The sequence below is a fragment of the Bos indicus genome, chromosome 12 (genome assembly GCF_029378745.1).
Source record: "Bos indicus isolate NIAB-ARS_2022 breed Sahiwal x Tharparkar chromosome 12, NIAB-ARS_B.indTharparkar_mat_pri_1.0, whole genome shotgun sequence".
Classification (NCBI taxonomy): domain Eukaryota; kingdom Metazoa; phylum Chordata; class Mammalia; order Artiodactyla; family Bovidae; genus Bos; species Bos indicus.
Window position 1 is genome coordinate 78,251,926 of NC_091771.1, and position 14,480 is coordinate 78,266,405.

The 14,480-nt window shown below is 46.8% G+C and overlaps 1 protein-coding gene across 3 annotated transcripts in view; it reads left to right on the plus strand.

Moving 5' to 3' along the window:
- FARP1 (FERM, ARH/RhoGEF and pleckstrin domain protein 1) overlaps nucleotides 1–14,480 on the plus strand; it is a 306,924-nt gene that overhangs the window by 219,212 nt on the left and 73,232 nt on the right. For all 3 annotated transcript variants that reach the window (XM_070800413.1, XM_070800410.1, XM_070800414.1), the window contains 2 exons: nucleotides 5,207–5,249; nucleotides 8,040–8,118. In XM_070800413.1, coding sequence (XP_070656514.1) covers nucleotides 5,207–5,249; nucleotides 8,040–8,118 — 122 coding nt within the window. The remainder of the gene's footprint in view (nucleotides 1–5,206; nucleotides 5,250–8,039; nucleotides 8,119–14,480) is intronic.

The following is a 14,480-nucleotide window of genomic DNA, read 5'->3' on the forward strand; positions in this document are numbered from 1 at the left end:
ATTCTTGCCTGGAGAATCCCCATGGACAGAAGAGCCTGGTGGGCTGCAGTCCCTGGGGTCGCAAAGAGTCAGACACGGCTGAGCACCTAAGCACACCAGAGCCCTCTCTGTATATCAAGCTTCAGTACTTGTAACCAGTCGAGCAGCAAGCCTGTATTCCTTCTTGCTGCCTCCACCTCCTCCATTTAGAGTGGTTTATGTCCTCCATGGGCAAGGTGTTTTCTCTCAGCCCTGCAATATCAATCTCGTTGGTAAACAGAGGCTCTTGCAGGCCCAGTGTCCTCACCGAGGCCGGTTTAGCTGTGACGTTACAAGGCCCTGGAGCATCATCGCTGTAGAACTCACCCGACAGGCTCATTCGGGCCAGTCTGATGTTCCCAGACCTCCGTGTTCTAAAACCACATGCTCAGTTGGCTCAAATGGGTGCTTATATTTGATGCATTCCGCAGAAATGCCAAAAACAGAAGAGAGATGTTTCAAAACAATTCATAAAATTGGCAGCTACCGCGCCAGAGCATAGCTGTTGGGTCCTGAGCGGGTTTGCAGAAGTTTAGGCGGATTCTGCAACAGAATGGGCGATGGTGAATGAGCTCAGAGACAGTTCCCCTGAGGCAGCCCCAGAGGCCACAAGAGCACAGGCTGGCAGGCTTGTAAGTGGGCGCTCAGCCGTCACGGGAAACCCTTCTAGAATTCTCCAGTTAATTCAACTCCAGCAAACACAGCTGTGTCAGAGTTTCTCCATTTGCCTTGATCCTCCAGCCCTCAGATGTTACAGGGGTAGACAGATGGCATCAGAGGAACTGTCTCATCTTCCCGACGCAGAAGTGGAGACAGATGTATCTACCTTTAGACTTTCTGCTCCCTCCCCAAATGGCCTGTGTTCTCAAGCTGTCTTTTCACACCATCTCAGGTGTCTTAGGGTAGTGGTTATCCCTTCTTGCTCATATTCTCAAACCCTCCCCTTTCCAGGCACAGCAGGTCTTTCCTATGGGAGACAAGCAGTTAACAGTACCTTTATTAATGAACCTAGAGCCTACAGAGGTGAAGTAAGTCAGAAAGAGAAAAGCAAATATAGTATATTGATGCATAGATATGGAATCTAGAAAAATGGTCCTGATGAATCCGTTTGTAAAGCAGGAATAAAGACACAGACGTAGAAAATGGACTTGTGAACACAGAGAGGATGGAGCTGCTACTGCTGCTAAGTCGCTTCAGTCGTGCCCGACTCTGTGCGACCCCATAGACGGCAGCCCACCAGGCTCCCCTGTCCCTGGGATTCTCCAGGCAAGAACACTGGAGTGGGTTGCCATGGCCTTCTCCAATACTGAAAGGGAAAGGGAAGTTGCTCAGTCGTGTTCGACTCTTCCCGACCCCATGGACTGCAGCCTACCTGGCTCCTCCGCCCATGGGATTTTCCAGGCAAGAGGACTGGAGTGGGCTGCCATTGCCTTCTCCGGAGAGGATGGAGAGAGGGGGACAAATTGTGAGAGACGCGTTGGCTTATGTACACGACCATGTGTAAAATAGGCAGCTAATGGGAGGCTGCGGTATAATACAGGGAACTCAGCTCAGCCCAGTGCTCTGTGATGACCAAGAGGGCTGGGATGGGGCGGGGGTGGGAGGGAAGTCCAGGAGCGAGGGGACATGTATGTATGTGAGTGTGTGTGCGTGCATGTGTACGCATATAGCTGATTCATGTTGTAGTACAGGAGAAGCTAACACAACATTGTAACGCAATAAAGCAGTTATCCTCCCATTTAAAAAAATTAAAAATTTAAAAGACAGTACCTTTGTTTGATTCTTCTCTCTCCTCCCCATTCCCAGTCTCTGGCCTCTTCCTTCACAGCCAAGCTTCTTGAAAAGGCCTTTCATCCTTCCTGTCTCCTTGCTGTCCACCCAACTCTCAGACCCACCTCCAAGTCCACTGACCCACAGATCCTGTAGTTCCCGCCTTGTCTGATAGTCCAGCAGTTCTTGCTCTTCCTCCTTCCGGAAACACCGTGTTCCCGTGGCTTCCGTGACCCCACTCTCCCCTTTCGTTCCTTCTGTCCTCATCTGCTCCCATTGGCCGTTCTCTGGCAGACGTGTCATCAGTGCCCGTGGATTTCATCCTCTGGGCTCCACGAGGCCGCCTTGTCCTCCTGGAGTACTAGGTGTTGGGAGATCTCCTGTCCAGGCTTCTCTGAGTTTCGGATGTGTGTGTCCCACTGCTCCCACGCTCTCTCTTCCTCATGAAAGTGTCTAGAACCCCTCCGTCCTGACCCTCCTCCAGCGCTGCCTGTCTCGGCATGGACCAGCCTCCATCCAGACGCCTACAGCAGACATCTCAGTGTCACTCTGCTTATTGTCTGCTGCTCGGCCACCTCATCTAGCCCATCAGTCAGTCCCACTGGATTTTACCTCTTAACATTTTTCTTGAGTCCGCCGTCTTCTCCCCAACTCTTCTTCTCCCCTCCGGATCCAAAATGCCCTCATTTTTTTCCTGCATGAATACAGCAGGCATCCTGCATCCGTTCTGACCCCTCGGTCTGTTCTCACATTGCTAGACTAATCTTTTCAAAGTGTCGATCTGATCGTATCAGCCCTGTACTTATAGAAGTCTTCACCATGTTCTCAGGATGACAGTGAAGTGCCTTCACGTGGGGTCTGGCCCCTTCCTGGCCCACCAGCCTTGTTCTGCAGTCATGTTGGTCTCCCGTCACGATGTTGAGCCATCTGCACAGGGGTTTCTACTGCAGGTCTTCATAGCTTCTCCTCACCTCTCTCATCCCCTTCAGATCTCAGCACAATGTCACGTTCAGGCAAGCCCTCCTCCTGCCTCATCCCCACCTGTAACTGAGTCAGATCTCTCTGTCCTGATGCTCAGAGTCATCTGGGACTCCCCCTGGTTTCTTTCGTCTTCAGTTCAGTCACTCAGTCGTGTCCGACTCTTTGCGGCCCCATGGACTGCAGCACACCAGGCCTCCCTGTCTATCACCGGCTCCCATAGCTTACTCAAACTCATATCCATTGAGTCACTGATGCCACCCAGCCATCTCATCCTCTGTCGTTCCCTTCTCCTCCCGCCTTCAATCTTTCCCAGCATCAGGGTCTTTTTAAATGAGTCAGCTCTTCATGTTAGGTGGCCAAAGCATTGGAGTTTCAGCTTCAGCATCAGTCCTTCCAATGAATATTCAGGACTGATTTCCTTATGGACTGATTGGATCTCCTTGCAGTCCAAGGGACTCTCAAGAGTCTTCTCCAACACCACAGTTCAAAAGCATCAATTCTTCGGCGCTCAGCTTCCTTTATAGTCCAACTCTCACATCCATACATGACTACTGGAAAAACCATAGCCTTGACTAGATGGACCTCTGTTGGCAAAGTGCTTTGGTCCTGGGTATTTCTTTACTTTTCTTGGGAAAGTCTTGGTTCCTTTCTCACTAGACCCTACTCTCCATGAAGCAGGGACCATGACTGGTCTCTCATCATTGCATTCCCAGAACCCAGCAGAAGGACACAGTGGTGTGTTGTTGAAGGAGTAAATGGGTTTGAAGAACAGGGTTCAAATCCCAACCCTGGGCAGCTGTGCTCCGAATCTCAATTTCTTCATCTGTCAATGAGGATTTTTTGCTATCTTTTAAGATTCTTGAGAGGAAAATAATACATCTCACAAGACCCTTGTTTTGAATGGTTATTCTCTCTCATTTAAGGTTGGGTCTTAAAAGTATGACAGTGGAGATGATCCTAAGGCAACGTAACGCCTTTGTTATTTTTCTCACATAACAGACTGGTTGGGGATGGGGAGTGTAGAAATGAGAATTTCATTAGGAAAACATATTTATTTGAAATAGGTGATGGGGAAGATTAACCTGAATAAGTAAATAAACACTTAAAATTTTTACTTCCTTTTTTCATTATGAGAATTCCGATGATCATTGAAGGTAATATGGGTAATGTAGAAAGGCAGAAGAAAAGAGGAAATAACCCACTTTCTCACCTCTGAAACAGTTTCCCACACTCTCAAATATTCGTCAAAAGTCAAGTTACTGGATGAAAGAGTATCTTTGTAAATACTTTTTAGGCTTTAGATAATCATTCCCTAATTGGTCTCCAGAAACATGGTACCAATTCATGCATCTACCAATGAAGTAAGGCAGTGTTCATCTCCTGGCACTTCAGGTTTATCAAATACACATGTGCACTGCAGGCAGGCACATCTAGTTGCATATTTACTGGGTGGAAATGATATTGACTAAACTTGCGCTTATAGTGCAAATTACTTCTAAACTTAGACATTTTCTTGTGAGCAATTGGCATTTTTTTGTCATCAGTTACCCTGTTATTCTTTTGCATAGTGTTCTTTAGGAGTGTTTCTCTTTTTTGTATTTACTTGTAAAACCCCTCTTCCATTAAGCCCATTAACCTTGTTTTTATCGTATATGCAAATATGAGCTTCAGTAGAACCCTTTCACAGGATTACAAGTTCAAGAGTCAACTTATACTTTATTATGAAAGGCAACTGGTTTCCCTCTCTCTCTTTAAAATTTTGCTGTTCAGATTGCATGCTCAGGAGACTGTGTGTGAAGAGAGTCTGGACTTTGAAGTTGGACAGACCTATTTCAGTCCTAGCCCTGACACACTCTCTAGCTGAGGGCCTGGGATATTTATTGAACCTCTGCAAGTCTCAGATTTCTCTCCTGAGTAACAGGAATCCTCTGGCCTTGCTTTTGAGAGGTAAATAGCTTATGGATGGCGTCTGGTGCAGAGGTGTGTTCTATAAATACTCCCTTTCCTTACCCCTCAAAGCTGTGCTGTTCTGTAGGTGCATCTACATACGTGAATTTTGTTTCACTAAAGAGCGTGTGTATTTTACTCCATTTATAGCCAGACATGCAATCATGCATTAATGTTTACTGAATAAAACTGTGAACTGTGATAAAAGTACCAGTGAGAATAGAAAATTCTTAGCCATGTGAACTATTTGCGTCTAGGAGAGATTTTGGTTTTCAAGCTCAGGGATACTCTTAGCAAATTTGGGTCTGTTCTATAAACGTGGGAGAAAATATAAGTTACAGCGTTCTAGAGAAAAGGAAAAAAAAAGGCACAGGCAGCCTCAAACCCTCAAAATTATTTTGATTTGAACAGCTCCTAGTGAAGTCTCAAAATACTTGCAAGTTTCATCATTGAGAATTTGTGTCTCAGTGTCTGCTTTCTTCCTTTGTAGGTGTGGCTGGATCTCTTGAAACCTATTGTCAAGCAGATTAGAAGTAAGTATGCGCCCCTCCTGTTTAACAGAGATGTCCGATGTAAGCCCTGTCTAGACGCCCACTGCCCTGCGGCGACGAGCCCTGGAGCCACCTCCTCTGTTTTTGCCCTACAATTGTGTTTTGTCGTCCACTAATTTACATGCTATTCAAATGCATCTTCTGCGATTTTAATATATAACAATTTGGTAATCAGAACCTTGCTTGGAAAAGTCAGATGTCATTTTGATTAACGACTGAAGCAGGCTGCTAAGGCCCAGAGCAGTTGAGCTGGTTTCTGTCTGTGCTCGTGTTTTTTATTGTCAACTTTTGCAGAGGGAGGTGGAAGTATTTCTTCATAAAATTGCCATTAGGATTTCTGTGCTGCCTTTTCAAAGCCTGTGAAATTAGGGTGCAAGTGGTATTTGGGGGGGGAAAAAAATAGGTGCCCCAAAATGTGTCTGTCTGAATGGTGAGCATAACAGAGGAGGTCTGGCCTGCATTTAGACAGAGTTGTCGAAGAAAAGATTAAGGAGGGTCTGGGAGAGAAGTTAGAAAAGGACGCACTTGGATTTCCCCTTCCTCTCACTGTGCAGCAGCACCAAACCGCTCGCCCCTCCCTCTGATTGGGGCTCAGGTTCAGAGACAGCTCTCTTCTCCAGTTCATCCCACATGGGGCCTCACTGCAGCCAGAGACCAGGCAAGAGTCTGAGGCTGGTACCCAGGCTGCGTGCCTTTAGTTGAGCATGAAACATGCAGGACTTCGTGGGGTCGGTGTTATGTCTGATTAAGAAACCCCACCAGGCCACTTACAGCAGTTTATGTGAGTGTAATAAACAGGCGCACTGTGTTAAATGGGCCCTTATGCAATTGAAATTGATGTTGATCTTCTGTCATTGAAATTAAGCAATTATTAATGCAGAAAACAAAACAGCCATTGTTCACCGTTTATTGGGCGGCTGGCCAGGGACTAAGTGTGCGGGACACAGGGCTGAGAAAAGCCCCCAGGCCTGAAGGCTGGAGGGAGCGTACATAGCATCTCGAATGATGACATTGGTCCCTGATGGGAACCCAAGATGGGAACTGCAAATGGTGGAAGGATGTCAGAGCCGGGACCGCGGCTGTGGCTTGGGTCAGCAGCTGAGCAGAGGTTCAGCTTTCCAGCTCCGTGGGTTGCGACTCGCCTCGTGTGACAAGGCTGTCTTTCTTCGTTTAGTACCAGCATCTGCCTAGCCTCGGGTTGTCTAAGGATCCCAAGTAGCCTCGTTGAAATCCCTGTTTGTGAAAATTGCTGTGCGGAATTAGCTGGACGTTCCTGTCTTTTCCATTTTGCTCTTCTTTCGTGAGCCGGAATTGACAGGCGAGGATTTCTGTTAATTTGGGGAGTGGTTAGCGGAAGGAAGCCTGGCTGCTCTTGGCTTCAGTGCTCATGGGCCTTGTTTTCTTTCCGTTTTGTACAAATCACTTAGCATCACCTTATGATACGTCATTTTAGTTTTCTTTATATTTGAATGTGTTATCATAGAAACGATAGCACAACATCTATTTTTTGTGATAGTGAAAGGTGGATCAGAAAGGCATTTTCTGCTTTTATACCACTGCTGTTAAGATTTGGATTTCGTCATAATACCTTGTATTTTATAGAACATAAACTTATTGCTGTTATTCTAAATGTCAGAACCTGTAAGATTGCTTTTGCATTGTGGCTTATACAGCAAAATAAACTCTGACTCAGGTGACAAATGGTTATTTTATCATCGATTTGATATTCTAATTCTGTGAAGTTCCCTATCTCATTCCCAGTCACCCTGCCCACCCCCTTCCAGACCTGCTTCTTAATTTTGTTGGGCATTATTAATAAAATGGTATACCAGACCTTTAACAAAGGCTTTGACCAACAGCAATGAACACATTAGCTGCTGTGGCTTGGAGACAGAAATAATAAATTACATAACTGATGTACTTTTTCATTATGTTTCCTTAAGCTCTCTAAGCCTATATTTGGGCTAATGTGCATGCATGCTAAGTTGCTTCAGTCGTGTCCCGCTCTCTGTGACCCCATGGACTATAGTCCGCCAGGCTCCTCTGTCTGTGGGATTCTCCAGGCAAGAATACTGGAGTGGGTTGCCATGCCCTCCTCCTCAGGGGATCTTCCTGACCCAGGGATCAAACCTGTGTCTCCTGCATTGGCAGGTGGATTCTTTACCACTAGTGCCATCTGGGAAGCCCATATTTGGGCTAAAGCAGACAGAAAAGTTTTTGAAGAACATGTCTGCTTTTAAAATCTGGATATAGTTTAAGTCTCCAGAGACAAAGTTTGATGCCTCAGCGTAATACACTTGTCACAGTATTTTTAAAAAACAGGTATCTGGACTACCTTGGCAGTCCAGTGGTTGAAAATCCACACTTCCGATGCAGTGGGCCTGCGTTCAGTCCTGGTCAGGGAACTGAGATGCCGCATGCCATGAGGTTTTTTGTTTTTTGTTTTAATTAAAAATTAATTTAATTTAATTAATTTAAATTAAAAAAAATTTTTTTAATTTTTAATTAAAAACTTTTAATTAATTAAATTAAATTAATTAAAGATTAATTTTTAATTAAAAAAAGAGCTGTCTCCCCACAATGTGAAAATATGAATAATAACCAAACTTAACCAACTAATTAAGTGACTTGCATGTCAGCGGAACTCGTGTTAGCAGCTTGGAATGAGACTCACTATTTGGTGTATAATATTGCCTCTTGTGTCTTTTTCTTTAATGGCATTTGCAAGATAAATCCATAAATGCTTTGCTGCTTTTTCCCCCCCCTTTTTAGGGCCGAAGCATGTTGTCGTCAAGTTTGTGGTGAAATTCTTTCCACCTGACCACACTCAACTCCAAGAAGAACTCACAAGGTTAGTGGTTTGGAAATGGGGTGTTTGTTGCTGTAGGTGCCACAGAGAGAGAGAGTGAATGTTATAAGTCGACTGATGAAACACTTTGATGATGTTGCCTTGACCAGCGTGTGCTCTCTGCCAGACAGTTTAACCTTCCTCTCTTCCAGTTGTGTTTACAAGCGTGGGAAGAAAGAAAGTACCACGGTTTCCCTGCAAGCTGATTTCTTAAAAGCTGTGCTATGAAGTGTCTGGGCCTGTAATCTGTTACTGTCACATTTCTCCCTCTTCTGTCTGTCACATCACAAGGCAGTTTTGGGGAATGAATCTCTTCTATGGAGCCAAGATGTGAACTCAGAGTTTCTGTCTGTTGCTGCGGTGGCCGAATGGCTGTGAACTGTCCGTTTCTTCGAAAGTGTGGCCAAGCCCTGCCCTTGCTGTGTGGCCAGCTAGTTACTTAATCCCCCTGCACTTCTGTTCATTGCCGTGTCAGTGTGACTGCAACACTTGCTTTGCCAGGGTTGTTTTGAGGATAAGCACTAATATACGCAGAGCGCCTGGAACCCAGTATCAGGCAAGTGCGAGTGTTAGTCACTCAGTTGTGTCCAATTCTTTTTGACCCCATGGACTTGTTAGCCCACCAGGCTCCTCTGTCCATGGGATTCTCCAGGCAAGAATACTAGAGTGGGTAGCCATGCCCTTCTCCAGGGGATCTTCCCGATCAAGGGATCAAACCTGGGTCTCCTGTGTTGTAGGCAGGTTCTTTACCATCTGAACCACCAGGGGAGTCATTTTCTGAACCCAGTAGGGATGCCATCATCCTCAGCCCTACTATTACATTACCCATTTTATAATTTGCAGCAAGCACATGCTGTTCTAAAAGAGAGCAGAGCCTGGTGGGAATACGTGAAGATAAAATGCCTCCCTTTCAAGACTAAGTACGCTAGTCTGACCAGCCAGATTGTTGCCACACTTGTCTTTCAGCTTTAGCTGCTCCCAGTGAAGGCTGTCACATCTTTCTCATCCCTCGGTACAGAGCATTGGGTGGTTGACCATGATTTATCAGAAGGGTGAAGGCAGTCAATCAACCATAGTGATGAAATGTACACAGTGTGAAAGCCTTGTCCCAGGAACGGGGGATGTACTGGTGAAAAGACAGGCCTGACTCACCTGGGACCAGACACAGTAATTAAACAAACACGAAAAATACCAGATAATGGTAAGAGGCTTTAGGTAATGGAGTAGATGATGTGATAGAAGGAGACTTGACTTCTGATGACTTTACAGTGTTGGATCTGGGATGCTGGGGCTGAGAAAGCAACAAGGATCTGTTGGTCATTTTCAGAAGACAAACTTTCCAGGTAGACGGAACGGTTAGGCAGTGCCCAAGATCACAAGAGGCACCTGATGTTCAAAGACTGAAACGAGGGCTCTCGTGGCAGGCACGTGGAGCGCGAAGTGCGCTGAGGTGGGCCTGAGGCCGGATGATAAGTAGTGTTGAGAGGCTAGTTGCTGTGGATACCGAGGGGAGGGTGGCAAGAAGAAACGGCAGCTACCCAGGCCAGGGTGATGGTGGCAGGGGAGGTGGTACGAGTGGGAGTGGAGGAGACGCACACATGTGGAGCACGTGCTGGAGGTGGGGTCGTTCTGAGCGTGTCCTGGGCTGGAAGTGGAGACGGTGAGGAAGTGGAGGGAATGCTTAGGTTTTGCACTTAAGTGACCAGGTGGGTGATAACTAGAATGGGGACAGGTGGAGGGAAGGTAGAGGATTGGGGAGAGTGAGAGTCGAGAGTTTGCTGCTGCCAGGTGATGTGGGAGGTCCCTGCTGAGCATCCCAGGGCTGCATCAAGAGGGGCACTGGGTACTCGAACGTGCGATTCCAGGAAGCCCCTTCCCATGGCTTTGTATGTTACTTATTTATGGCTGGGTCTTCATTGCTGCACGCAGGTTTTCTCTCCTTGCAGCGAGCAGGGGCTACTCTTGGTTCCGGATCCCAACTTCTCGTTGTGGTGGCTTCTCTTGTAGCAGAGCACAGGCGCACAGGCTCAGGAGTTGCAGCTCGCGGGCTCTAAGGCACTCGGATTTCTCTCCTCGCAGCTCCCAGGCTCTAGAGCGCAGGCTCAGTAGAGTTGTTCCACCGCCTCTCGGTAGGGGCAATCTTCCCGGAGCAGGGATCGAACCCGTGTTCCCTGCATTGGCAGGCGGACTCATTAACGACTGGACCACCATGGAAGCACATTATGTTCTGAATGAGTCACCACTGGTTGATTTCCTCCACTTATATCCCTTGAAAGCAGCAGTTATGTGACCGGGACCTGTAGAAACCGTCAGCCTTCTGGGACCCACATGGCTGGGACGCTTCATGTGAAGGAGAAGCAGCTGGGGCTGCACCCCCCTGCCCCAAGTTCCAGGCTGGAGGGGCCGACCCCAGTAGCATCTTCATGCCGTGTCGTTATCGGGCTAGTGTGTCGGTTTCTGGGCCTGGTTTTCCTGTTGTTGGAATGTGCAATGCTCGAAGCTCAGAACATTGAAATGAATCTAAAGGCGAGTCCAGCTGTTGGCCGGCAATGAGCCTTTTCCTCCTGCATCTCACTGGGCCTTCATCCTGCTTAGGGAGTTGGCAGCATTAAATCCCGCCCCCCCACCCCACCCCCACTCCCCGCACCTTTCTCCCCATTCTACTTTGCGATGAGTTTTGCACCTTTTCAGTTTTTCTCTAGAGACCTGGGAGTTTTCTACCCTTCTGGTCCTGGTTATAAAATTCCATACAGCTTGTGACCAGTCAGCCGTGTGTGTGTGTGTGTGCGTGTGTGTGTGTTCCTGGTATCTTGACAGCTGCTCTGACCAATCTGATAAATTCCTCAACTGCCACAAGCAGGTTTGGGGGTTTTGTTATTGCCATTTTCTGGCTCCCAGAGTTAACTGACATCTTAGAAGTCTTTCCCGACTAGAGAATTCCTTTGGCTCAGGGTTGATAAACTTGATCAGAAGTTTAGAAGCCCCATATCACTTTCTGCCCTGCTGCAATACGTGGCGGGAAGGCGACCTCCCAGATCCAAGGGGTCAACTCCCACAGTCGCAGAGTCCTGTTTAAGCAGAAATCTGGTAATGTGACCACTGAGACTCCTGGCAGTTTTCCATGGCAGATGGTGAGGGAGGGAGGATCTGGGAGAAGCCCTGTGGGGACAGTACTTCAGGCAAGGGACATGCGGATGAGAGCAAGACAGACGGAAATGGGCCTGCCGTTGAGCGGACTTGAAGTGCACTCGACCTGGAGCTAATTCTTCGGGCCTCCAGAAATAGCTTTCAGCTCCCCATCTGTATAGATCAAAGATTGAATTGCATCTCGCTGTTAAACAAGAGGCTGAATTCCTTTCTATTTATTGGACTACATTCTCACTGGATCTCTCGCTCTCCTGACACCAGGTCTCAAGCATCTGGAAGGAGCTAAGTACTGACTCCTCGGTGCAAATTTAAAACCACTTAGGAGGGGTCTTTGAAAAAGAAATTACCAGGCTTTCTTCTGGCCTAGCTGGGAATTACTTGGCTATGCTGGTGAGGTCAGACATAGTACTCTCTGAACATCGCATCTTAAGTAGGATCCAGTTCCTACTTGGCTGTGTTTTTTCGGGGAGGCGGTTTGGCCCCGCTACATGACGCTCAGGATCTTAGTTCTCCGACCAGGGATCAAACCCCTGCCCCGTGCACTGGAAGCGGAGCCTTAACCACTGGACGGCCAAGGAAGTCCCCTGGCTGTGTTCTTCTAAGCGGAGGGCACCTATCTGAGTTTGCTGCCGTGCAGGGTCTGCTGCAGTGTTGTCTTTGGCTGGCTGGGACACCGTCATGTACATTGAGTAAGTGGCAGAAAGAGTAAGAGCTCCCGAATGTGTTTAAAACATGGCTTCCGAGGGGTGTGGCTTCCTCCCCCGAGGGCCCTGGAAGTGACAGCCCTCTGGCCCCACCACTGTCGTCGCCTACCCCCTCATATGCCCACCCTTCTGCCAAGGACAGTTGATTTCTGCTCTGAGCACTTTGTGTGAATGGGAATTGCTTCAATTATGGTGCAGAAAGTGCTGCTGAATTTCTGAAGTTAGCCCTGCAGCCGGCGTGCCTGACTTACAGCTGACATTACAAGATGACACGGTGCCCAGTGGGATTACAAGGGCCTTAGGACAGGAAGAGTCAGCGTAATCAGGGAGTGACAGGTTCCTCCTGCATCCTGTAGCTCGGGCTTTGCACTCTAATGAAAGAGGGGAGCTTTTGGAACCCCACACCCTCTTGACACCCACAAGAGACCCTCCCCAGAGGCCCTGAGCCCTGAGTTCTGTCTCTGGACTGCAGGGCCCTTTGTTTAAACTGATAGCTGGTTACATTTGCAATGTCATGCTTTTAAAACACACGTTCTTCCTACACAGATAAGAAATAAAGCCTCTAGTTCTAAGAAATGTTGGCTTCAGAAAACAATAACCACAGCCTAATCCAGAGAGATGGTTTGTGCCACCTCTTCCCATGTAAACCTGTGTGCTGATGTTGTGACTGTTTCTGTACGCTCTGTTTTACTCTACTTTGACTTCCCAGGGAGAGAGACAGAGAAGGAGAATGAATGAATGAATGAACATTATGGGGGCTTGGGGAAAGGTCGTTGTCAACTGGTAGACCTTTGGGTGTTTGTGTTTTTCTGGTTATGAAATGCCTCTGTAGTTCTTGAGTTCTTACTCATGGTCCTACATGACTTAGGTGGTGCTAGTGGTAAAGAAGCTGCTTGCCAACACAGGAGACTTAGAGAGACACAAGTTCAATCCCGGGTTCAGAAAGATCCCCTGGAGGAGGACGTGGCAACCCCCTTCAGTGTTCTTGCCTGGAGAGTCCCATGGACCGAGGAGCCTGATGGGCTACGGTCCCTAGGGTCCCACAGACTCAGACATGACTGAAGCGATTTAGCACGCACACAAATGACTTAAAGGGGATTCATTCTTATTCAGTTTTTTAAAATTGCTAATTTGTATTGAATGCTTTTATTCTAGTCACTGTGCTTTCCATGTGTTAATGTCATTTGATTCTTCACGACACCTCTGTGGTTAGTCTTGCTAAAAGCCCTTTTTTAAAAAATTAAAAAGACCCTTTTGTTGTTACAAGAGTAATCCATGTACAGTGTAGAAACTTAGAATATCTAGATAAATGTGACTAAGAAGATAAAACTACCATGTTCCTATTGCCCAGAGCTGAGCATTGCTAGCACCTCAGGGAGAGCTTTTCTGATTTTTTTTCTGTGTATGTACATGTACTTTTCATCTCATTTAATACCCTGGCTGTATTCAAATGTCCCCCTTTGTCGCCCAGATGTCATTTATGTCTGCTCATCTAAAGTGAGATTCACTGGAGGACCCCACATTGCAACTGTTTGTTACAGCCTTTGAACCCTGTTTAATCTAGCAGACTCTCTTTTTCTTCGTGGTACCATCTTGTTGAAAAAACTGGACCAGCTGTACTGTGAGATAACCCATCTCCTAAGTTTGTCGGATTGCTTCCTGTTTAATTTATTTCTCTGTCTTCTGTATTCCCTGCAGACTAGAAGACCTCAGTTCTAAAAGCTTGACAGATATAAGTTACACATTCTTGACTAGAATCCCCTCGTAAGTGATGCCGTGTGCTTCTGTTTCATTAGTGATGCTGATATTGATCGCTGAGTTAGGGTGGTAGCATTCTGACCTTTCCCTTCTGAAGGAAAGTCTTGGGAGTTTGTCTACATTCAAATGTCCAAACGCCTAAGTGGTTTTCACACCAAGAACAATCCTTGCCAGAGTCAATAATTTCTTTAGAGGCTGTAGGATGAGTGTTTTATAATTGTTGTTTTGTTGTGTTATTTGTTGGTGTTCTTCTGTAAAGTAGAATTTTGCCTCATCTAGCTGGAGTATCTGTGCATGCTAAATCACTTCAATTGTGTCTGGCTTTTTGCAACCCAATAGACTGTAGCCCACCAGGCTCCTCTATATTCACCAGGCAAGAATATTGGAGTGGATTGCCATGTCCTCCTCCAGGGAATGTTCCCAACCCAGGGATTGAACTCACATCTCTTAGGTCTCCTGCGTTGGCAGGCAGGTTCTTTACCACTAGAGCCACCTATCCGTATATCATGAAATACTCTTCCTACAGGAGAGACAGATTACATGCCCAGTTTTCTGCCTTAGATTACCAATTTTTATTGGGCTTCCTTGATATTGATATTGGGCTTCCTTGTTTCAGTTGATAAAGAATCCTCCTGCAATGCAGGAGACATCAGTTCTATTTCTGGGTCGAGAAGATCCGCTGGAGAAGGGATAGGCTACCCACTCCAGTATTCTTGGGCTTCCCTTATAGCTCAGCTGGGAAAGAATCTGCTTGCA